Consider the following 25,699-nt stretch of genomic DNA (forward strand, 5'->3'; position numbering starts at 1 on the left):
AAAATTGTTCCCATTCTTTTGGACACTTTGCCCGTTCCTTTTCCTTTGGGTACCCAAACTGTGACTGTATCCAGACGACAAAAAAGTATTTTGGATTCCAGCTCCCAGAATCCCAGACCATTAGCCAATGTAGCTGAAGCTTCTGGGAGGTGAAGTCCCAAATCTCTTAAAGGGCACAGTTTGGGGACCACTGCTGACTAAACCTACCCAATTGTCAGATTATTTGTTTACCTACTATTAGTATATGGTGGTTTCTTAAGGCGATTTCTGCCAGAACAAACTTTGTTCTCCAGATCTCACAGCCTGGAGTCAGGGCTGTTCAAGTGGGATGAAACCGGGTGATTTAGGTGGTGCAGATGCACCCTCCCTGTCTTCCCCCAACCTCCCCTGATGGTGGTTACCTGGTGGCACCCATTGGGCGCTGCTGCTCCCTGGGAAGGCAATGGGCTTGGTGGGCTCCTTCCCAAAGTGGTCCCTCCACTTCTGCTGGTGCTCTTGCTGCCGGAGGTCGGGAGGTTGGAAGAGGAGGAAGAAGAGGAGGAAGAGGAGGAGGAGACCTGGCTGCCTCTCCTGCTGCTCCCTTGGAGGGACTCAAAGTCCAGGGTCTTGTTCTCAAAGGCGCCTTCCACGTTGCAAAACATGCCTCCATACTTCTGCCGGGGCTTAGGGCTTCCCGTCCCCAGGGCAGAGAAGAAACCGGGCAGATCCTCCTCCTGGTGGGCTTTCTGGGAGCCCATGGCTGGCCAAGGAGGAGGCAGGCAGGCAGCAGCACCAGCACCAGCAGAGAACCCCTCTGCTTCCTTTGGGCTGCTGCTGCTGCTCTCAACGCCCCGGAGCTGTCCAGGGAGTGTGGTGCTGAACGCGCCGCGCTGGAGCAGTTCAGGGGAAGGAGCAGCAGGAGGAGGATCCCCATCATCGTCATCATCACCATCGCTGTCACTTGGGAGGATCCACCTCGGGGCCAAGGGGACACCAGGGAGGAAAGAAGGGCGAGAAAAAGAGTCAGCCAAAGGACAGCTCTGCTTGGGCTCACAGAGCCTCTTCGCAGCCCAGGAAGAGGAGCAGCAGCAGCAGCAGGAGTAAATAAGAATAAGAGTAAGTGATAGTTATTCTTATTAATTGTTAGACAGTGGGGTATTTATAGCTCCCATTGTATAACAATAATAACTATTATTTATTCTTATTCTTAAATACTACCACACACACACCATTGTGTAACAATTAATAATAACAATTATTCTTATTCTTAATTACTAATATATATATATATATATATATATCTCCCATGTAATAACTATTACTTATTCATATATATATATATATATATATATATCCCATTGTATAACAATAATAACTATTACTTATTCTTATTCTTAATTACTATATATATATATATATATATATATATAAAATCATTGTATAACAATAACTATTACTTATTATTATTCCTAGTTAGTACTCTCACTCTCTCTGTATGTGTTTGTTTGTGTGTGTGTGTGTGTATATATATATATATATATATCCCATTGTATAACAATAACTATTACTTATTCTTATTCCCAATTAGTATACTCTCTCTCTCTCTCTCTCTCTCTGTGTGTGTGTGTGTATATATATATATATATATAACCCATTGTGTAAAATTAATAATAACTATTACTTATTCTTATTCTTAATCACACACACACATGCACACACACACACATATATATCTCCCACTGTGTAACCTATTCTTATTCTTTATCCCATTATGTAACAATTAATTATTATTATTACTTATTCGTATTCTTAATTACTACCATATATATATATATATATATATATATATATATATATATATATGCACCATAGTATAACAGTTAATAATAACTATTACTGTACTTATTCTTATTCTTAATTACACACACACACACACACACACACACACATATCCTATTGTGAAACTTATTCTTAACATATATATATATCACTGTATAACAATTAATAGTAATAATGATATCACAGACACACACATACATATATATAATTATATGGTGGAACCAGTGAAGAAAGAAGTGCAACAAGAGACAGAGTGACAGATTCTGTCAAAGCAATTATTCCAGCCCCAGCAGAACAAAATGCACAAAAAGGACAGAGTTTGTTGGGTTCATAAGCCTATTCACAGCTCATGAAGAATAGTAGTAGTAGTAGTAGTAGTTATGTAGTGGATTATATGTAATATAATGATATATAATATGATATATAATTAATTATTATACAGTGGTACCAGTGAGGGAATAAGTGCGACAGCAAGACAGAGTGACAGATTCTGTCAAAGCAATTATTCCAGCTCCAGCAGGACAAGATTCGCCAAAAGGACAGAGTTTGTTGGGTTCATGAACCTGTTCACAGCTTATAAAGAGTAGTAGTAGTAGTGGTGGTGGTGGTGGTGGTGGTAATACAGAGTTTGTTTGATTCATGAAACAAACAGCTCATGAAGAAATAGTAGTAAAAGTTGTTATTATTATTATTATTATTATTATTATTATTAATACCATGGTCCCTCCATATTTGCTGGGATTAGGGACATAGCATGTCCATGAAAGTGGAAAAAACCCAATTTAAAAAAACCTGATATTTTAACCCAAAGGAACACCTCTCAAGGAATCTCTAGGCCCCCTAATGTAACTCTGTGGTCAGCATCTGCTGTAACATGATGATAGATTTGCACTGGAGGACGGACACATTCCTAGAGGAGTGTTGTCTTTAGGAATCTCTAGGTCTTCCAGCATGACTTCTGGTGGACATCGACCATGGAGTCACACTGGAGGACCTCGAGATTACAAGATATAAAATATTATTCAAATCTGTGAATAGTCAAAGTCACAAAAGCCAAAGCCACAAATGTGGAAGATCAACTGTATTTATATTATATTTCATAGAATCATAGAGTTGGAAGAAACCACAAGGGCCATTTATATAACTGTTATGTATGTTTCTGCATATGTTTTGTTTGTCTTTAAGTCATTTCCAATCTATGACTACCCTAAGGGGTCCCCTATCATAGGGATTTCTTGGCAAAGTTTCTTCAGAGGAGATTTACCATTGCCTTCCCTTGAGGATAAGAGCATGTGAGTTGCCCATTAGGTTTTCATGGTCAAGGTGGGATTCAAACCCCGATCCCTAGAGTCATAATCCAGCACTCAAACCACTATGCCACACTGGCTCACATATATAATATAATAGGAAATATAATAAAGTTAGCCCCAACTGGAGTGCATTACAGTAGTCCAAATGGGATGTAACTAAGGCATGTACCACCATGGCCAGATCTAGTGTTTAAAGATGTTTTGCAACAAAAATTACTCATGGTCCTCCAAAACATACCTATCAGTCTGTCAGCCTTGGCCAACTATAGTTCTGTTGGCCAAACCCAGAAGTCTTATTTCCAAATTTTAAAAGAATAGCTTTGGGGTTTTATTTTTGGTAAAACAGCACATGTGTTTTTTATGGCATCTTCATTTTTGTCTCCAGTTTCCCCTTAATTTTCACCCACCTATGGACTAAATCTGAACAAATAAAATGTGATCATTATATCTTCCATGCACTTGTAATGTGCTGTCTGACACACACTTTGAGCCATAATACAATTTATATTGTATATTATCTCAATATCTATTTTTTTAAAAAAGCTTTTCATATTAGACCAAGTTAGGAGTTTCAGTTTGCTAATCACTATTAGGTCAGAATTTATATAAAAAGTAGGTCCTTTGTTAGACTCGGTTCTTGATGAATGAGACAATAATAATCCTGTGTAAGAGGCTTGCATGCAACTGATGTTCGCCTTGGGGTGATAAGCTACCCTTGATTTCACATACTTTCTTCCTGTGTTGTTTTAGCTGATATAGGATTATAGCTCCAGAAAAGAGTTACTGGACAGAATTAGGTCATCATATTGCAGCACAAGCAGAAAGCTTGGCCCAATGGTGGTTTGTTTTGTTTTTTAACCAAAAGAAAATGGAGAGACACCATTTATTCATGAAAACACTTCTGACAATTGCGTTCTTTTTGATCTAAAGAACACGCGTAGTATCAGAACTGGTCTCAACATGGTTAGACCAGTTACTATGTGGAAGTAATTACTTGTATGAGTGCTTGCTTTCATGATCAGTTTAACATTGGTTAAATTTTCTTTTACTTTTTTCAGAGGCCTCTTCCATGAACAAGAACTCAGAACCTTCTTAATAGAAATAGGTAGTGTTGTCTTCTGTGGATGCCCCTTTGCAATGACAGTCTTCACTGTATCCACCTGATCATTCCTCCAGTGTTTAGGAACTTTACAAAGAAAGAAGAACCCAGTCAGAAGACCAGTCAGTTATCCCCCCCCCCCCCGCATTACCTGCCTTGGCCATAATCCTGTTGCTGTCTTATGTAAGTTCTCCTATGGAAGCATTTGGATATTTTTGCCATATACGGAGTGGCCATGTTCAATTCAAGGTTGTGGAAGTCAAGTGGTGGATGTGGTGCCCTTGATGCATATATACATAATGCATGTACATAAGTAGTTGTGAATCCAGTTGCACTTTTGGTGTCTTGCTTCAATTGTCATTCAACACAAGGATTATGTAGCACAGTTAATGCATAATTACATATGTAGAGGTTCATGCTACACAACTGATGTAGGATCTTGGCCATAATCATGATGTTCTTTGGGGGGAAACACTGTAGTCTTTCATTCCCTCCCCTGTCCCACCACCCCATCAGGCACGTCTACCGCAAATACATTCATCCCCCCATATTTGTGGCTTTGATATTTGCGGATTTGATTAATATGTTCTCTCTAGGAATCTCTAGGTCCTCCAGTGCAACTCTCTGGTAAACTTTAAAAGTTGCACTGAAAGACCTAGAGATCCAAGAGAGAATATTCTAATAGGCATTTGTAGCTCCTCCAGTGCAGTTCTATGGTCAGTGTCTGTTGGACGTTGACCAGAGAGTTGTACTGGAGGACCTAGAGATTCCTAGAGAGGTGTCTTCTAAGGTAAAAACATGGTGTCTTTGTTATTTGTGGTTTTTCCATATTCATGGAGGGCTTGTGCCCCTAACCTAGTGAACATGGAGGGACATGTGTAGTATAAAGATGGAAATGCACTGGAAGTTACTTAATTACATCATAGAGTCTATGGTATAGCTATCCAAAGAAATGAGCTCATATAAAAGCTGTGCTGTCTGTGGTTGGTGGCTGCCATTGGGGCACCTAATGGAATTGCTGCCAGTAGTCAGAACAATTGCCTATATCCAGATGTTGCCTTCTGTGAATGGCAAGGCTCCTTCTATCAGTAGAAGGAAGATAGTGTCTGCTGTCAAAATGGAGGAAAGTGCAATTTTCATAGGTTTCTTCTCCCCTTTCTCCATACCTTCCTAGGCACTGGGGGACTCTGTTAAACAACATAGAGGGTACTGTGCAAGGCTGGGGCTGGGGGATTGGTGAAAGATTCTTCCCCTTCTTTCCACTGGTTGAAATTACCTTATTTGCATGTTCTACTGATGCCAGCAAACTTTGCACTCAAACCATAGTTCTTCCATGTGTGCACACATAGAATTATATCCGATGGAGTCATTCTACTCACACTCGAGTCTCCATAATGCTACCCATGAATGCCTTCCTTGGGCCATACAGGCTGCCTGCCTCTCCTAGTTCTTTTGAGAGAAAAAAAACCACAATTTTTTTACTGGGAGTCTGGCATGCTGTAAAATAACTTTTCAGTGCTGCCTGGAGAACAAAAGACACTCAGACCATTTGTTGGTTTAAAAGACTTTTTTTAAAATTAAAAGTTTACAATAATTTACAAATGAATAGAAAGTCTCTGATATATATATATACATATATAGCATATGAACCACAATACAAAAATATGTGTAAAATTTTGTACATATAAGCCTAGTTTAGGCTCATAAATCATCTCTTTAGCACAGAACAAAACATTTAAGTATTTAGGATATGATTATTATGAGATTACATTAGAAAACGCAAGTAGAACATGGCATATTTACCATGGAATAAATCTACTGTAGAGTTATTTGGTTTTTATAGACTTTTACAATGGATGTTTAAATAAACTGTACAATAAATATGGAAATGTACTATACATATTTACAATATAATTTCCTGAGTCTAAACTAAATCCATTTATGTTCAGTAACAGATTCTACACTGTAAGGATTTAATGGTGTCATTACAGATGCAAAGAAATTTGGCACCTATCCACCAAAAAATAACTTTCAGTTGCATTTTTTTCTCTTTGTGATAACACATATTTATGTTAACAAGCTGTGTAAGGCACTCAGGGATATACTGAAGGCTATAGATATTAAGCGAGCTGAGTACTTTTAAATAACAGCCACAGTCCTTCAACAGCTTGAACCACAGGCATAAGCCTGCAATATGTAACACACAATCACTGACAAAGTAAGCAGCAGTTCAAATGGATTATAGTTTAGACACAATGGTTAAAAGAAGGATCCAGAATTTACATGTTTTGAAACTGACAAAAATAAGCAATGTGCTAGATAGTTGTGAACATGATACAGGGTTAAGGCTTTCCTGAAATTCTGCTTTTTACCATTTGACCTCTATATATTTACTTCCCATATTTCTTTCTATTTTGGCTTTTTCTCCTATATTAATCATTCAACTAAAACATCATTGTGAGCTGCTCCATACATGGTCCCCAACTTGGCAGAGATACCTGTGGAGATGTGGGAGGAAACTGTAGGCTTCTGATGCACAAAAAAACCTTTAACCTGAGCCAGAGCTTTCATTCATAAATTCCTATCCAAATAGGTTTAGATCATCTGCTCCTCCCTTTATTTAAATGCCAGGGAAACTCCATTACAATTATATATTATTTAAGTAGGTAAGCATGTATTTTCCAGTCACTGAAGTCAATTAACTTGTTTGCTAAGTTCTCAAATACTGCTTATACCTTGTCAATGAATTAAAAACAGTGCTTGCATTTTGTAGATACCAAGCAAGTAATGTCTCAGTTAGGGTATATGTTTTTAGACCTGAATGTATCGATGGCCACCTTTTTGGCATAAGTGTTATAATGCAAATTCAGAGGAAGAGGAAGTAGCACTACATGGACAGATCTCATAGATATGTCTCGCAAGGCATATCTCTGTCACTTTGGCACAATGTTACATTTTGGAATCTCCTGTCATGATCATAACCCTAACCTACAAATTTCTCTGATGGTGCAGTTTACTTTAGGATTAAATAGCTCGCTCAGATGCACATTTATTTAGCAGTAAGTCTGATTAACCTTTGCTTCTCTTTGTTCACTGGCAGAGGGCTATAATATGAATGTGATCACAAGAGTCGTTTGTTTCCCATATTTAAAATGTTGAATTCACAATTAGTATGTAACACACTTCATATTCTGGAGTTATCTAAAATGTTATGTGTCATCATCTACATGGCGATGTAGATTAGAAAGCCAGGGGGACTGTCCTAATTTTAGAGTGAGTGAAACTAAAACCTATATCGTTCTGTGTGTGCATGTGTATGAATACAATGCAAGATCTCTGAGTGACAGAAATCTCAAAAACACATTCATTGAGCCATTCTTCAATGTACAAAACATCCGTTTCTATATAGACAAAAACATCTTTACATCACTTATTTACAATGCTTGTATACATCTGTCCTATACAGATATGTTGGTAGAAAAAGAAGACAATGTGGTAAATGACAATTGAAGAGTTGGGTAATGGATACTGAAACATATATACAGCATGCAACAACATGGCTGAAAAGGAAAGATCCTCCAGCCAATTTTCAAATATACTTGTCTTTACATTCTCAGATCCTGTCCAGTAGATCATATATTCCCATGCATATCCAGGCCAATAGCAGCATCTGACTCTCCAAGCACCACTATATAGTCAGGCATTTAACTTAAGGCATTTTAAAAGATGCCTGCATAAAATATAGCACATGTCAAACTTGAATATGTTTTAATTAGAGCCCAGTTTTGCCTCCCAATATAGTGTCTGCTTTAGTTGTAAATAACTAAGACAGAGTTCCTACAAAAACAGGGTTCTTCCCTTCATTTAAAGATATGGTAGCATGCACAGAACTATTTGCCTTTGAAATCAGTGGGGAAATCTGGTGCACAGAGGGAACTCTGGATGTGCATGAAGAGCTTGTTCTTGCTGAAGGAGTGTCTTAATCAGGATAACGTGGCCAAATTAATCACACTGCATGCACACTAGAGTCACTGTGCATGGGCTTATTTTACTCCACAAGTTCAAAAAGGCATTTGACAGGAGGAGGATGGGTCCTGTTGAGATGACAACTACCAGGAAAAAAAGCCAAGCTTATGGCAGACAAAAGCGAACACAGACTCGGGGAAAGCAGCAAATATGTATATTATCATTGAACTATGAGCAAAATCCAGCCAAATATAGATATTCTTAAAGTGTACACTGATATCAGTGGGAGAGTAAGGTGTATGCTAAATATCCTCTACAGGTCTACTCAGAAGTTGGACATACTCCCAATTAAGCAACTACAGGACTACAACCTTTAACTCTCGCTGAGTACATGTGGTAGTTAAAAGGTACAATTGTGTGCACATTCACTAGGGAATAGGTCCCACTGAGTTAAGCACTTAAAGCAGCATGACAAAAGTGCTGAACGTAATTGGGTGATATCCAATTAAATCTTCCAACTTCTGTCAATGCAATGAAGAGGAATGGCCCCCCTTCTGAAAGAACCCAAGGGGACTTAAACTCTGTCCAGAACCACTTGGAGAAGATTTAGGAACAGAGGGACTTACAAAAGAGAGGAATAGGTCCCCATGTTCAATTGGATTTTGACTTGGACCTCACCCAATGGGCTTATACCTTTGCAGGTTTGCTTAAAATTTTAGCTGAAGTGCCATCTCTGAGTAAACATGTTAAGGTTTATGCTGGACAGATGCTTAACTTCAGATAGATTATATTCCTGCTGTATTTAGAAATAAAAAGATTTGAGATGTTTTAATGAGCATGAAATCAATAATGTCCTTTGTACCTGTTTCCAATAAAAGGATTATACTTATAATGGATCAGTTTGAGTTCCTCTGTTTGTATTTTTATATAGTAGTAGTCATACGTCAGAATATCTTCTAATGATGTGACAGTGTTGCCAATATAACATTGGAATGGGTTATGTATTTTTCATATGGTGCCTTCTGCTGTTTCTCTCCCATCTAAATAACAATCTATACTGTACGTTCCTAGCTGAATAGATAATGCACAGAGCAGAAATTCAATTTTTTTTTTTTGGATCAGCTTTAAAAATAAAAATAAAAACTCTTTCCAAATTTAACATCAGCACAGATTTTGGAAATGCTGGATCTCCTCAAATTGTAAGCTTGTAAGCAGAGTTAAGTTTTTTTAAAAGCCTCCAACAAACAACAAGTACCATATGGTTTTCTAACTAGCAATTGTTCTTGTTTCCTGGCATTTTCATATCGCATTAGATGGATTTCCTTTAAGCCATATTTAGTTAGAACTTGCTGTGTTCACTTTCTGATCTGGATCTGAAAGAAAGGACAAAAATAGCAGTAAGTATAAAATCTTCCTAATATAATTTAGGTCTGCATGAATTGTGACCTACTAAGCTAAATTTTGCCTTTGAGCCATTTATAGAGGCCTATCAAAGGCCTGAGAGACATCTGCTTTTTCTCTCTGAGGGTTGGCAGGCCTCAGCATGTCACTATGCTGCCCTTGATGTGATGCAAGGCCTGATACAACACACAATAATTCACAAAGTGAACAGTTCATGGATCTTAAGATATGATATTAGAAGGGCAGGCAGGACATAGCCAGACAATTAACATTTCAAATCTTTCTACATCAACAGATACATTTGGTTGGGCAGTTATTCACCACATACTGTTATGTGAGAAACTATAACTGCTGACTGCCGATATAAATTTGTGAAATGCATGTGAAACCAACAAAATTATCTTTATGTAGAAATGTAAATGAGTCTGTGGATAAGGTAACCACAAAGCACAATGTCATTCAGATTAAACTAAGTAGCCATTGTGCCCAACTTGTCAAATGAAGGAAATTTGGGGTTAAGATTTGAGTAGACCCACTAAAATTAATGGGATTTGCTAATCACAACTAACTTAACTCTCATTGATTTCAGTGGGTCTGTCTTAGATAGGAACGTCATTGGATTTAATCCATAAAGTTTAATTTTAGATTTTCATGTGCACAAAAGCAAGGAGGTCAGCACAAAAAGGATGTCTTGTGTTCAGGCTGGTCATCAACACAGGGATCATCCTGCAAGAAGCTCAGAGCCTATAAGTACATTTGTACACAGGCTTGAGCTGTTTTAAAAGGCCATCTTTTCTCTATGAGATCCTTTATATGTGCATAGGGTCTAGGGACCTCTAACAGCATAATCAACAATCTACAATTATTAGAATTCTTTGGGGGGGGGGAACTATGACAGTTAAACTGGCATAAAACTGATGAATTAGGAGTGATACATCCTGACATTTCCCCCATCTTTGCCTTACACTTCACAGAGAAGAGAATTAAATGAATCTTCTGCAGCTGATCCATTGAATCCTTAATGCATGCAACTACTGACATTTCCCCCTCTCTCTAGAGGCAAGGATGAACCAACTGTCTCCTTCCATGCTGTCCTTTGGACACATGGAGGGCCCATGGAGGAGCAAACAATAAGCAAACCTCTCTTTCACAGAGCATTTAAACACAATGCACAACTGCATACAATACTTCTCTTATGTACCGATACACTAAGATATCACATTATCATTCTGCTAATTACAGTACATCATGTAGATTCAGGTTAATATATGTGGTTTTGGGAATACCTGAAAGCTGGCATCAGTAACAGTCAGTATCAATGTTAACAAATGAATCAACCAATCATTTGATTATAGCAAGCCATATATTTTATATTTCAGGTTTCCACCTTGAACATTTAGGGCCCATTTTTTAGGGTTTCTGAGTATCAAATTTACATTTGAACACTGCAAGTCAGTATGAAGCATATGTGTCTTTCATTTCAGTATTAGAGACAGGTTCTTGCATAGAGTTATCCCTGTTCACTGAAACAAATGAGAAATCCATGTTCACAAATATGCATTGTAGCCCTGAATCAGGTTAGATATCATAGGACATTTCAGTATATTGAACTTTTGCAAGCCTTGCTTTTTGCTTGGATGATGTCTTTAAAAGTACAGTAATTTGTTTCTGCCACCAGCCAGCCAAAGTCTGTCTAAAAGCTCTTGGGATGTTATCGTAAAACAAGTGGGGAAAAGTCACTTTAAATGTTTGTTTTTTTAAAAAAAAAAAGCATTGGAGCAAGAAGTTCAACTATCATGCAAAACACATGGAAGTAAGTTATGCTTCCTTGCACTTTGTGATTATTAATGCACAACTAAATATGCTTCAGGAGCCAGCAAATTAATCATATGTAGCTAGATAGATGGATTTGATGACAGTTTATTTAAACATATTCTGAACCGAAAATCACAGTTCCTTGATCTCTCCTTTAGTAGGAAAATATGAGGATAATTGTGAAAGGATACAATGATTCCTATCTGACACTCAGCAGATGGTCCATCTGTCCTTGTAGTCAATTCTCAACTGGGTATTAGACATATAAGCCACCATATGGCAAAGAAAAACCAGACACTATGAGCATCAGAAGTGGGTTATTTTTATAAATCTATTTTTGTAGGCTAGAGGAATAAGATAAAACCCTTTACCAAATTTGCAATAATTTGCTGTTTGTAATAATGTACAATAGAGAATCATCTCAAATTACAGACTTCATAATCTATGTGCAATCTCTTATTCTCATTTTTTTACACTTCCAGTTAACATTTATGTCCTCATTTAGAGGAAGAAATGTATTCTTCCCCTCTCCATCATCTTTATTTGTGAAGGACTTTTCCCTAAACTTGGAAGACAAACAATAGCAATATTGAAAATGCCAGCTACAGATGCTGGTGAAATGTCAGGATGAAAATCTTCTAGAACATGGCCACATAGCCAGAAAAACACACAAATAACAATAGCAATATTGTGCTTTTTTCTTTCCAAATTAATTTAAACATTGGAAATGAACACAGCAGCAGTTTGTTGCTATTGTAACAACAAAAATCATTTGATTCTTCTAAATAGAAAATATTCAGTGTTTTCCACTGGAGAAACAGTGGCGGGGGAAAAAGATTGTACAGTATTAGGACAAATTATTTAAAATTGAAATCAATCCATTCTCAAGAATAATATGTCCTCATATCTGCATGATACAAGCAGATTAGCACTGGATTTGCTTCCAGAGATCCAGGTATGGATGTTAGCTAACGGTTACAGATGGAGTACATATTAGCCACAATATCTCTTAAGTATTTCTTTGAAATCCTTTTCATTATCCATTTCATGAGATTAAAAAGGCTCAGTTCAGAGTTACCTGATAATATATATGAGAAATCTATCATGGAATGTGGTGGTTGGGTTGGTATAATACATCAGTCCTCTACTGAACATTTTGTTGTTGTTGTCGTTGCTAAAATGGCAAGCTCAGCATCACTTATCCAGAAATTTCATTTCCATGGAAATTTGATCTTTGGACCATCACCTAGGTTTAATTCTAGTGTCTCTTGGACAGTTCTTTCTTTCAATCACAAAGCTTCTCAAAAATATTTTTTTTTCTAAAAATGCTAATATTGAAGTGCAGTCAAAGTTCATCAGCTGTGGACTCAGTACTGATCAATTCCTCCATTATTTACAGCCTATAAACATTTGGTTGGAAGATTTCCTGAGAGAATACATCATGTTGGGGTCTGGAAGGAAGTTGTTGTTGCTAGTGAACAGACCCTTCTCATTGTGTCTGATGCAGGAATTGGCTACCTAGCTGTGCTCATTGCATGTGGGGCCATCTGATCAGCCAGGGTTTGCATGGCAAATGGGGTCAGTGTGACCAGCGTTAAGGCCCTTTCACCCAGGGATCGGGCCAGATCCACCAGATCTGTGTCTAATCTGCCAGGATCTGGACTAATCCTGTCCCCAGTGTAGAGGCTTGCATTGTCCAAACAGGACAATATGAGGTGGTGGGAGGGGATGTGGGTCTTTTTGCCCATGTGAACAGCCATGTACTCATGTATCTCTGGATATTTCTGGTGCCAAAAGGGTGGTCAAACCTTCCATTAGTGCAGGGCAAATTACTGTGATGCCAGTAACAGGTGTGTTTTTCTGAGAGCCGGCATAGTAAACTAACAGCCTGCTCTTCATGCCACTGTGCCTTCTTTCCAATTTTTATGTGGTATAGTATTTTGAAAACAATATGCAAGGCAGGCAGCAAATATTGTACTATGAGAGACTTTCTGCTGGCATTAGCTTTGAAGAAAACAGTCTGGAGACAAGCTCCGTGTGCTATGAGATGGTCAACTATTTATTAGAAGCTTGTCTCCTTACTGTTCTGCTTTTAATGTGCTTTTCAGTATTCTTTTTTACAACAACATGCACTTGGTGCCTGCCGTTACATCAGGTCTCTGTTGTTGTTGTTGTTGTTGTTGTTGTGTGCCCTCAAGTTATTTCTGACTTATGACAACCCTAAGGCAATCCTATCAAGTGGTTTTCTGAGGCAGAGAGTGTGTGACTGGTCTAAAGTCACCCAGTGGGTTTCCATGACTGAGTGGGCATTCGAACCCTGGTATCCATTGTGGTAGTCCAATGCTCAAATTGTTATGCTATGCTGGATTATCAGATATTATCTAGCCCATTAGTCCACTCCAAAGTGGAAGTCAGCTAGTCTGGAGTCATTCAGTCTTTTATCTTTTACAAACTTGAGAACCAACCATCCCTTGGTGGGAACATAATGGTGCTAGTGCCAGTCCTACTTTCATTAGGATTTGCAGAGAAGAACAGTTTACAGTGATATTTGGTGACTAGAATGGATTCTCCTATGATACTATCTAACATAATGGATTCTCCTATGATACTATCTAACATAATGACTTTTATGTCAGTGGCATGGTGAATCCACTCCAGGTTCTAGTACAAACATAAAGGAGCTACCCACAGTGCTAAACTCATTCTCAAAAGCACACTGGATATCTCCTTTTAAGTGAGGATTAAAATCTTTAATGGAGTCACCTGCCCACTGACATGTAAGCTGCTAGCTACCCTTGGCCTAATACTGAATACTAACACTGAAACTACAGTCGCCCCTCCATTTTCGCAGGGGATTTGTATCACAGTGAACTGTTGCAATTTGAAATCTCACAGATAACCCACCAGAGTAGATGGGGACATCTGAGAGCTGCATTGTGAGTACAATTATTACTATATTTGTGCAGTATTGCTTAAGACTTTTGATTGCAAGACATTTTGAGAGTACTTTTAGTTTTGAAAGTAGCACAAAAATTCTTAATTAATACTGTAATGGATCACAGTTTACAAAGACCAGACAAATTGAGTTAGTACTATTGAACAGTTGTGCTCTCATAAAGTGCCACTGAAATGGATGACAAAGACCAGATCTCATTGTTCACTGTTGTTCATGATCATTTTTATGGGTTTGTACAGGAAATAAAGTCATAGAGATAAAGGAAATGTGATGGAAGTTCTAGCTCCTTTGGGATTCCTAAATGAAAAACTCAGTAGTAAAAGTCCAGATGCAAAATCTTGTGGGCATCTGCATCATCAGTAAGGCCTTAAGGAAATCAGATATAAAGGGGCTATAAAATTGTGGCTGATGTAGGAGAGTAGCATGTTGATTCACTAATGCTTTCATGTAGTGAATAAGAATCCTTGTTAAGATAGCAGACTAATGAAACAACACCCCCCCAAGTCTGATCATTTAAATTGTGAATGTGCTTAGGAACATTAATCCCAATAGGAAATAAAAGATTCAATATCACCAAATAATAATTCCACAGAAGTCTGACTTGTATCTCTATTATTAATATTTGTTGTTAATTTTACCCACTCCGAATCTACCATTCCTAAATTGGTGTAACCAAAGTCCAATGTATAGACACAATGTTTAACAAGGCCAATGAAAAGAAAGGAATGTAAAGTTTAACATGGTGGGGTTGTTCACAACAGGAAATGATCAAATGTTCCTTACTAAAAATGCAGGAAAACAGTTCATAATATATTTCTAAGCAATTCTGTTGCATCACTGCGTTTTTAATTTGCAAATGGGGGACAGGCCTTATAGGGGCCTTAAAAATAGTCTTGAGCCTGCATACAGTTCATTGATCATACTTTCCCCATCTAGTGTGATCCTTTATTTCAAAATTTAGATGAATGAACTGAACTATTTTCAGCAACTTACTTGTGGATGGCATTGCGTATGCTTCAAAGGCAATATGTAACACTACTTCAATTTTTGTTTTCCTTATAATGCGCACAATACATTATTTATGAAAGAATATTTAAAGTACTCCTTCTGTGAAAATAACAATCATTACGCTTCTGGGGACACTTAAGACACTTTAATATTAGCTCTGGCATTTTTCTTTCTGGGAATATATGTTTTTAATATTGTACAATTTATGTAAAGAGACATGGTATTAAGTGACAGACGATTTGGCCTATTTTGAACTAAATAAAGGATTTTGCTACAACTTAATGTCAATTGGCATAATGACTTCAGTGATAGCTTGAACTATTTCAGCACAGATATAGCCAAGCGATACGGAGAATATTCCTGTTTCAATATGCATTGTCTAGGAACAGGAACATTCAGAATTAATGCTATATAGTTGGGATGCACACATCAACTGACATCCAACATCCCCACAGCTCAGTGTAAATATCTGTAAGTGGACATAAACTGCATCAGCACTATGCAACCCCCATACAGAATAGCAACATTGTACAATGGATGTCAATGACTGGGTACCATTGTGCAATGCATAACCACAAAATGTAATGCATAATGCATAAACACAGGATGAACCATTGCTATATGCACAGTTCCCACCATTGCCATCAGAATATGTCAGTTATGCTATAGCAAATAATTTGTTATGTATGTGTAGTAAAACTTACACATGCATTTGTCACTAACAAAATGCCAGCTATTGGACATGCTGTGTATACCATAAAGAGCAATAGCAAGTACATTTCTATACTGCTTATCAGTGAACTAAGCACTCCCTAAGTGGTTCACAATGTATAAGTTAATTGCCCCCAACAAGCTGGGTTCTCATTTTAGCGACCTACAGAAAGATACAAGGCTGAGTGGACCTTGGAGCCCTTGGGATCGAACTCACAACAGGGTTCTCTGGTGTCTACTCCCTCTCTGTATGAGTGGTTGAATAAAATTAGACCACTGTGGATTTTTTCAAGGAAATGTTTGACATACAAATTGTCTGTATCTGTCTGTCTCAACCTGCCCAAGTATAAGTGCATGTCTTATTGATCTATGCAGTGAACATATATACTGCAGCACAGTTGGGCTTCTCTAGACAGCGCAAAAGTGTGGGGAGATTGCAGGAGGTTGTGATATTTGTTGTTGCAATTCTCAATTTTAGAAAATTATCCAAATGATTTTTTGTCATCTGGTACTATTTTCTGACAATTCCTGGCCCCAACTTCAACATTTTATTCTCACTCTTGAGTAGGTATCTTTTTAATTCAGAGATACATTAGAATGAAGAAGTTTCCTTCTCTTTGCCTCTTTTCTGTATTAAAAATGAATTATAATGCTATGGTGCATGAATGAAATTGCACTTTTGCACTATACCAATGTAAGATTTTTTTAAAAGGAGAAATTTGCCCTTCTGACTACATCAGGAAACCATGTTGTTGTTGTTGTGTACTTTCAAGTTGTTTCTGATTTATGGCAACCCTAAGGCAAACCTGTCATGGGGTTTTCTGGGGCTGAGAGTGTGTGACTCTCTCCTATGGCTGAGTGGGGAATCAAACCCTGGTCTCTAGAGTAATAGTCCAATGCTCAAACCACTGCACCATGTTGGCCCATGGTTTCTCAGAAAACATGTCCCAAATTGAAAAAGAAGACAGTTGGAAGAGCCCTAGTGTAGATCTGAGCAATCTCTATAAACAGCCTCCTAAAAGAACGAATTGTTCATGGCAATGTACTAATGTACTAATTCAGACACATGCCAGTTAACTTGAGTGGCGGGGCTGTGGGCATTCCAGGATTGTAGCCTTTCAACATCCTCTTAGAAAGGCCATTAAGAGGTAAGGAGTCACTACTATTACAGGAACTGCTCCAAATGAAAGCACAGTAAAACCAGACAGTTAATAGACAGGAAATGTAAGAGTCTAACTTAAGGCTATTCTAGCCACAAAATTCAAGGTTATAGTAGCAAATTCAGGTCAACAGACACTCTTTCCACAATTCATGCTGTGTAAAGAAGGGGGAGGGGACATCCCACTGGCATGAGTTAAGCGTAGTGCGTCAATTCAGATTTTCTACTTTAATCTCTTTTCTTCTCTTGGTTCAATAAACATGTTTAATGGTATTGAAATCCTGTTATCTTTGTAATTGCCCTTTTGATGACAGCTTTCAACTGAAAAAAATGTCCAGCTTTTTAATGCTCTTAAAATAGATTTTAAAAAGCAAAGTTATACATTTACCTGGGTGCCTAAAACCACCTAGTTCCTCAGTTTGGAACATTTGCCACAGAACAAGAAACTATGATCCTCAGAACAGTTCAGCTCAGTATGTGCTTCTGAAGGTGTAAAAGCTAGTATTTTAACAGTGGAGCCCACAGGTGTATGTGTGTGTGTGTTCAATGTATTACACTAAAATATATATATTTTAAAGTAGCCATATGCAAACTATGTTCTGAAGGTTGAGAAATAAGAACAGGCAGAATCCTAGAGACAAAGAATGCTGGAAAGGACTATATTCTCTTCCAGCCAGTATATTCTCCATTGCTCATCTCTCTTCTCAGCAGCTAATAGTCAAGATCCAATAAAAATGTTGGCAGAACACAAGTCTCAACTAGTATATTATGGGGTGGGCTGGGAGGCTGCTTCGTCTTTCCCATGTCATCTGTGTGTGTGGCACAGCAGCTGGAGTAACTGTTGGCCTGGCTCTTTCCCCCCAGCTACTGATCAGCTGTGGGGGCCATACCTCCATGCCTTCAGTGCCTGGGGACAAAGAAGCAAACTTATTCTGAGGGTGGAGACTTCTCCTTCTTTTCCAGGTGCACCATAACAGACAGAAGGTTCCAAGCCTATGTGCACACATATACACACAAAAGCAGATCAATGGAGCTGTACCCATGAGCACCCTTTCTACTGCTGTACACTTGAGGTGATGGGCATTGCACAAGGAGGAACAGGATACCGCTTTCTGAAATATCTACCTATCTAGATACACACACACACATCACGGCTAAGTACATCACCAATAGGATTCTAGCCAATACTAAGGAGAGTACTAGCAATGAAGAAAGGCAACAAATGACACTATAATGCCCTTCATCTTTCTAAGTCTGTCTGTAAGGAAGCATAGAGGCATTCAGAATTTTATTCAGTCAGAGACAGTCTTATAGCATATCATTAACCTTGAAAATAATCATTATTTTCAATCAAGACTGCTGCACTTCCATGGTGAATAAGGAGATGTTCTTGGTACTGACTGAATTAGGATTCCAGATGCATTAGGCCAGCACAGAATATAGAAGTCAGGTGCACCTATTTATTTTGACAGTAGCTCGTTTTGGAAACATGGATCCTTTTGTAAAATATCCATGTGTTGTCATTAACACAAACATCTGATCAGGTCAGTTTTTAATACCATTATTAACACTAGAATCTATTATTAGATTAACATTAACTATTAACATTAATAGTAGAATAGGAGGATCTAAAGATGGTAACATATGGGCTGGTAGCCTCCAGGCTGGACTTCTGCAATACACTCTACAATGGACTACCTTTGTTCCAAGTCCAGAAGCTCCAATTGGTTTAGAATATGGCAGCTAGACTGATTACAGTTATGTCCAGGAATGATCACATGATGCTGATGTTAAAATCACTCCACTGGCTACCACTTAATTTCTGGGTAATGTACAAAATGTTGGTTATTACTTTAAAAACCTGAATTGTTTGGATCTGGGTAACCTACAGGACTGCCTTCTCCCATACAATCCACTCTGTACACTCAGTTCTTCTGGGAAATATTTGCTCCAACAGACCAGGACTAGACTGGCAATGGTTTCCCAGAAAACTTTTTCCTTTGCTGCGCCCAGACTGTGGAATGACCTGCCAGAAGAGATATGACAGCTGAACCACTGATGGCATTTAAAAACAACATTAAAGACACATCTCTTCCGGCAAGCCTACCCAGTCAATTTTAAAATGTTGGTTTTATGTGTTTTCTTTTTAATTGTTTCTTGTATTTTAATACACTGTACCCCCCAGATGATGATGATGATGATGATGATGATGATGATGACATACAGTGACTATTAACCCCTCAGTTAGGGACATATATCTTCATGTTTGTTCTCATATGCCAGAACAAATAAATTTACAATTTTCTTCCCAAGTGTGACAAAGTCTTTGAAAACTATACAATTTTCAAAGAATATTTAGAGATCATGATCAATTCTGTACAAAAAATGCACATGTTTTATTTCTGGAGAACAGAAAATGCCTCTTCCTGTGTAGGGAAATGGTTTTCTGAATAAAAAACAATCTTTTATGTGCAGATTTTTTCAAAGCTGAAAGTGCTATTTTCCGCACAATGTTTTGTTCAGAAAATGCTTTCTTCTGTAAAGAAAATGCTGTTTTCTGTGTAAAAAGTCTCTCACATGTATTTTACATTCAGAATAAGTCCAAAATGGCTAAGCGTTTCACCAGTCTAAGATTCTCCTTATCAAGATCTTCCAACATTTAAGAAATCCATTTTGATCACTTTTAAAATATTTTTGAATCTTCTTTCCATTCTCACTTTTACTACACAAATTTCAGACTCGTGTCTTTTCTACATAGAGATTATACTATGCAAGGAAAAAACAACAATGTTTGATTCAGTATACATTGCTTTTGTTCTGTGCATATATGGGGCACTGCTACTATCTTTTATATAGAAGGGATGAGATTCTTCTTTAAAGCAAGGCATTACCACACCCGGCCCCCATGCAATCTACCAAGTCAATTTCATGGCTAAACACATATCGGGACTAGGTAATCTATACTTGCACCAAGCATTTCATCCATTATGTTGCATACTTTGAATCATGAAAATATTTCAAGGCAACAAAATTTAGGCCCAGGCTATGTGTTGCAATCCAAACCTAGTATATCAAAATCAACATTTAAATTCAGCAAATCTGTTAAAACTGTGCTATTGCATGTTAGTTATACATTTTAAGAACTCATTTCTATAATGTGATCATAAAAAACAAAGCATTTAAATAAAAAGGAAATTGGGATAGCTCAGGAAGCAGATGGCTATGTAAGGACCTAAACCTGACCTCACTAAATGTGGGTATCACTGTCATCACTTATTGTTCTTGGCTTCTGGCCAAGTAATTGGATTAGATTATTATAATCTGGATGTGAATGTAAAAGCAGTACAAACACAATTTAGACAATTATCACTTAATGCAGACAGACAAGAAACTCTGGTCAGCTCCTCATCAAATAATGGTATTGTTTGAGCCCCATCTACAACAATTTACACATTTTATGGCATGTGTTATTTATTTTCAGGTTTAGAAGGTACATCAGATAGGCTTCTCTTCACTCATTTGCAATATTTGCTCCATGTCAGAACTAATATTGAAAATATTTTATAGCCCTTAGTTATGTACTTTTTCATGAGATGAACCATTTGGAAATCAAGTCAGGTTGTGCATACCTCATTTGTTATGCACTCTTATTAAATATTAATTAATAATAAATAGAATTAAAGATGCTAGCTGACAAATTATATTTCTCCCTGCCTAGAAAAACAAGACAGAGCTGATTGGATTTCAAATGGCTTTCTACATTTATTTCAACCTTGACCTTCTCAGTAAACTAGAGGAAATGAACATTTTGACTAACTCATTCTGCCTGCTGAACATGGACCTGACAACTGAATGCGCTTAACTCTTGTGTATATAAAATGTTTGTACTGACAGATGTTTTCAAAATATTTTCTTCTGAGAAATAAGTAATAACTCAATCTGTTTTAATTTGCATATTATTCTTCATGTGAATACATATTATCACACCTACATTAAACAAGTGTAGTTACCGGCCCTAAACTAGTCAACATCTAATCCCAATTCAGTTGATGTTACCAGATTTAAGCCCTTCCATTCCTTTGAAATCAATAGGACACGTAACCTGTGGATAACATAGGCCCAACTGATTTCAATTTAAGTGAGGTCCAACGAATTTTAATAATTTGTAATGAAGCTTTCTTTTGTCAATGAAAAATCTTGCTCTATAAAGGGTCTCTGAGGTGTGACACATAGTATCATTAGTCTTCTTAGTACAGCCTGCCTCACCATGTGAAAAATACCCATCAGCCACTACTGATAATGAGTTTTGTAAATCCAAAACACTTGGAGGGCAGCAGGTTGAGGAGCTGATGTTAGCATTTTCTTAGCTCCCTTGCTCTCATTCTTCTTTTGTTGGCTCCCTTGTATTCATCTTCTACCTTAACAGAGGTTTTCAACAATACTAGTAGCTAGCACAGTTAGTCATGCTACTGGGAATGTGATGGGTGTAATACGTGTATTAGAGCTCCAAAAGATAAGAGTGGTCCATTATAAGCAAAACAGTTCTCCTGAATAATTCAGTTTATTAGTATTCATGGCTATTATTAATTACAGTACTTGGTTTCTGGGGGGAAATGTTTGCTGAAAGTCTTGTAAAGAAACACTTCTGTCCAGGGAAGAATTCATGTAAATGTTGGAATTAATGAACAATGGGATATAATCCTAATGAATCAGTAATTCACCACTCACTCAATGAGTATGATATTGAATTCCACAATCTTACAAGCTAATTAAACCTTTACTTCAGGCAAATTCAGTGCTTTCTTTATTCAAGCCATATTTAATCTTTGCTTAATGACAGCAGTAAAAAAATCAGTTTTTTATATTTCAGAGAGAGAGAGAGAGAGAGAGAGAGAGAGAGAAGCCTAAACATAAGACCTAAATTTTAAAGTGAAATGGACATATGCAAAAGGACAGGCTCAGGGTAGTCAGGCAGCAAATCAGTTTTTTTTCTAAAAGACAAAAGGAAATGCTACTTTTCTGTGAACATTAGAACCAAAATTCTCATCACACTGACAAGCTTTCAAATCAATGGCATTTTAGTGCAAATATATGTTGAGGGCTGGTACAATCCAAAGCAGTATATTCCTTGTGATAGGAAGCCCCTGGTTCAAATATCAGATGAGACATAAACTCAGTAGGTGGCCTTACACAACGTTATTATTCACTCAGCTTGAGCCCCTTTCCCCATTCAGCAGTAGTGGTATAATACAAGCATACCTTACTGAGGATGGGGGAACCCAACATGTGTGCGTGATCCAGTTTATGGAAGGTCTGGATCCAAACTGCAAAGAAGGTGTCTTGCCTCTAAAGCCCCTCTTCAAAACTATTATTCCTGGTGACAGCACACAACTACTGATTTTAATTACATGTCCCTTATTAAAAACATTATTCACTGAAGAGCTGGAATCACTACAGTGTGATCAACACATTACCTCCTCTGTCTTTCCCTTCATTTATTGTTCTAAGAAGAAACCCTGTTCATTTGTTCTCTTTACTCAACCATATGTTCTTGTCTGGAACTTAACTTCCATTCACATCAGGGGTTGTCTAATCAATGAATCACATCAAAAGTCAGGAAGGCTCACAGAGCGATGGCCGACTAGTCTTTTGGTGTCTCTAGAAGCCTTCTTCAGTGGAAGGTTATTTCTTCAAATGGCAAGCTCTTGCCTGGAGACATTTCTCCAAAGCTTTCCCAATCTGAAAAGAGCAGCTAAATGATACAGAACAATGGGCTCTTGTGTGCTTGTCCCCAAAGGCCCAGGTCTCCCAACAAATCACTGGCAGATGGGAGCAATCAATTCATTACCAATAAACGCTATCATTGCCTCAGATGCAACAGCTGTGAAGAAGCTTAACAGATGTGAGGGCCTTTTAAAATGGTAATTAAGGTGGTTAACCCTTATAGTTTCTGAGCTACACAGCAGACTAAGAAATGGACTGTGTCCAAGAGAAGGGCTATCACAACAACTCTGGGTACTTAAAAAATCCTGATAAGATTCACTGTTACAATATATCAACAACAACAAAAAATGTTAAAAGACACTTGAATTAAAAACATTTAAAAATGTGCTTCCACACACCCTCTTTGTATATTATGGAATAATATATGCATATTTTTTTAATGTCTGAACAGTAAAAAACTCTTCTGCACAACTTTTAAAGGTACAGGAACTGTGTCCTGCTTTTCATCTGACAATGCTAATACTCATACACAGACAGATAGACATTTTGGTATCATCTCCACACAGACATCAGGCACCTTTCATACTATACAATTATATTACTATGATTCCACTTTAAGCACCATGATAACATCCTATGGAATGCAAGGTTTTACAGTTTAGGAAAGGGCAGTTTTTTTCCAGCACCCTCTCCATACTTCAGGCTTGCTGACATAAAAATGCAACAAGAGGGTTGGGGTCCCTGTGGAATGGGGCTGGATATAGTACAGAGAGCTGATGGGAAGGAAGGAATTCCTTGTCCAAACTGGGTGGAACCATCTTCTCCTTCCATTCCTATATCATTCAACTGAGTTCTTTACCATTCTATGGTATTCAGTGGTGGAGGAGAGGCCTGGGAATAATCATGGAAGTTCACTTCACCTTTGTATGGACAGCTACACATCACAAAAGAGGGCAAAACAGCATGCGCTAATCTTTATGTTGTTTGTGAGTGCCTTCAAATCATTTTTGACTTAGGGCCAACCAAAGGTGAGCCTATCATGGGGCTTTCTTAATAGGATTAGTTCAGAGGGGTTTGCTTTCCTCTGAAGCTGAGAGAGTGTGACTTGCCTAAGCTCAGCCAGTGAGCAGGGATTCAAACTATTCTCCAGAGTTTTAGCCCAATGCTCAAACCATTACATTATGGCTCCAGATTAAAATTTGGTTTATAATTGAAACAGAATTGCAATGCTCAAGGTGGAATCGCAGCATTGTAAAGATGAACAGAACCCAAGAAACCATTTGGTAAAACCTGCTAGTTTGTCCACAACTAAAGCATTCCTTACCAAAGACTATCCAACCTCTGTTTAAGAACCTCCAATGAAAAAGAGTCTACCCCCTTCTCAGGTAATCTACATTGTCAAACAGCTCTTACAGGGAAGACAGTGCCCAGATGTGTATGCCTGCTGAATCTGCTGTCCAGGTATTAATTTTGGATGCATGATTATAAAGCCCCTGATTTCCTTCCTTATGGTTTTTTCTCTTTAGATCAGACTTGGACTCAACAATCCTTCAAACAGAAGACTATTTTAAAAGGAGGATTAGCTTTTGACTGCCTTTCAAAGGGAGGGCTGTTCTCTCAGCTATGTTGTACATGAGTCAATTGGGATCCAACCCAGAGAAAAACTAATACATGAACCAGCTATGCAATGAGTTTCAGTTTTCAAATGAATGAAGTAAAAGCTGTGTAGGTGAATATTAATTGTTGTTGTGTGCTTTTCAAATCATTTCTGACATGGCATTCCTAAGGACAACCTATCATGGGGGTTTCTTGTAAAGATTCATTCAGAAGAGGTTTGCCATTGCCTTCCCCTGAGGCTGAGAGCATGTGATTTGCTCAAGGTCACCAAGTGGCTTTCATGGCTGAGTGGAAATTGAACCCTGGTCTCCAAAACTGTAGTCCAACACTCAAACCACTATGCCACACTGGCTCAGTGCTATATTACATATGTATTAATGAAAATTAATACATAAAATAACACTGGTATTTTAATACTTTTTTGTTTTTGAAAGCCTTTGGAATTATGGTTTAATTCTATGCTTATGATGTTATATACCCAGACTATATCTCCCTGTATTTGTCCTTTCCTCTCCCTACATCACCTTTGCATGTTATTGGCAGAGATTTTTTTAAAAAAACTTATTTATCATACCATGTACATGATGCTGCTATATAAATTAACAACAAAACAACAATGACTATTTTAGCTACTGGTTCCTATCCTCTCTTCCCCGAAGAAGAGTATGAACCATGTTTTGATGAAGGTCTGTTTGCCATTGACCACTTAAATAAAGCCGAATTGTTGATTTTGTTTGAAAAAATTACTTAGTAAAGCCCAGGCATGACATTTTTCAAATTGTTTGTCAGTGGGGAATAATTGAAACAGTAATGAGAAACCGAAGCTTCACAATAACCAACCACGTTTCCCCAGCTGTGCTGCTGCAGCTAAGCTTCAGTGCAGCCATGATGTCATTATTCCTGCCCCAGGAACTTCCTCTAATCTCATCACTAGAGGTTGTAAATTCAGGCTGGCAGTGTCAGTTCAATTCATTCCAGCTTTTATAAAATTGCTAAAACACTGGAGCAAAAGTACCAGTCTGCCCCCTTTTACTTGTATCTATTTAGGCAATTGTTAACTGTGCAGGCTAAACCTTTCTTCTCCTATTCATTTATACACAGATCTTCAGCACATT

The 25,699-nt window shown here is 37.8% G+C and overlaps 2 protein-coding genes across 22 annotated transcripts in view; both read right to left on the minus strand.

Moving 5' to 3' along the window:
* DPYSL4 (dihydropyrimidinase like 4) overlaps positions 1-770 on the minus strand; it is a 52,586-nt gene extending 51,816 nt beyond the window's left edge. Inside the window, exon 1 of the mRNA XM_042460224.1 lies at positions 402-770. Within this exon, the coding sequence (XP_042316158.1) occupies positions 402-737 (336 nt within the window). The 5' untranslated portion in view covers positions 738-770. The remainder of the gene's footprint in view (positions 1-401) is intronic.
* A 5,051-nt stretch (positions 771-5,821) lies between these two features.
* Positions 5,822-25,699, minus strand: part of JAKMIP3 (Janus kinase and microtubule interacting protein 3) — a 170,286-nt gene continuing 150,408 nt past the window's right edge. For all 21 annotated transcript variants that reach the window (XM_042459997.1, XM_042460007.1, XM_042460004.1 and 18 more), the window contains one exon: positions 5,822-9,566. The gene's annotated coding sequence lies outside the window, so the exon portion shown is untranslated. The remainder of the gene's footprint in view (positions 9,567-25,699) is intronic.

This window comes from Sceloporus undulatus, chromosome 3 (genome assembly GCF_019175285.1).
Source record: "Sceloporus undulatus isolate JIND9_A2432 ecotype Alabama chromosome 3, SceUnd_v1.1, whole genome shotgun sequence".
NCBI lineage: Eukaryota > Metazoa > Chordata > Lepidosauria > Squamata > Phrynosomatidae > Sceloporus > Sceloporus undulatus.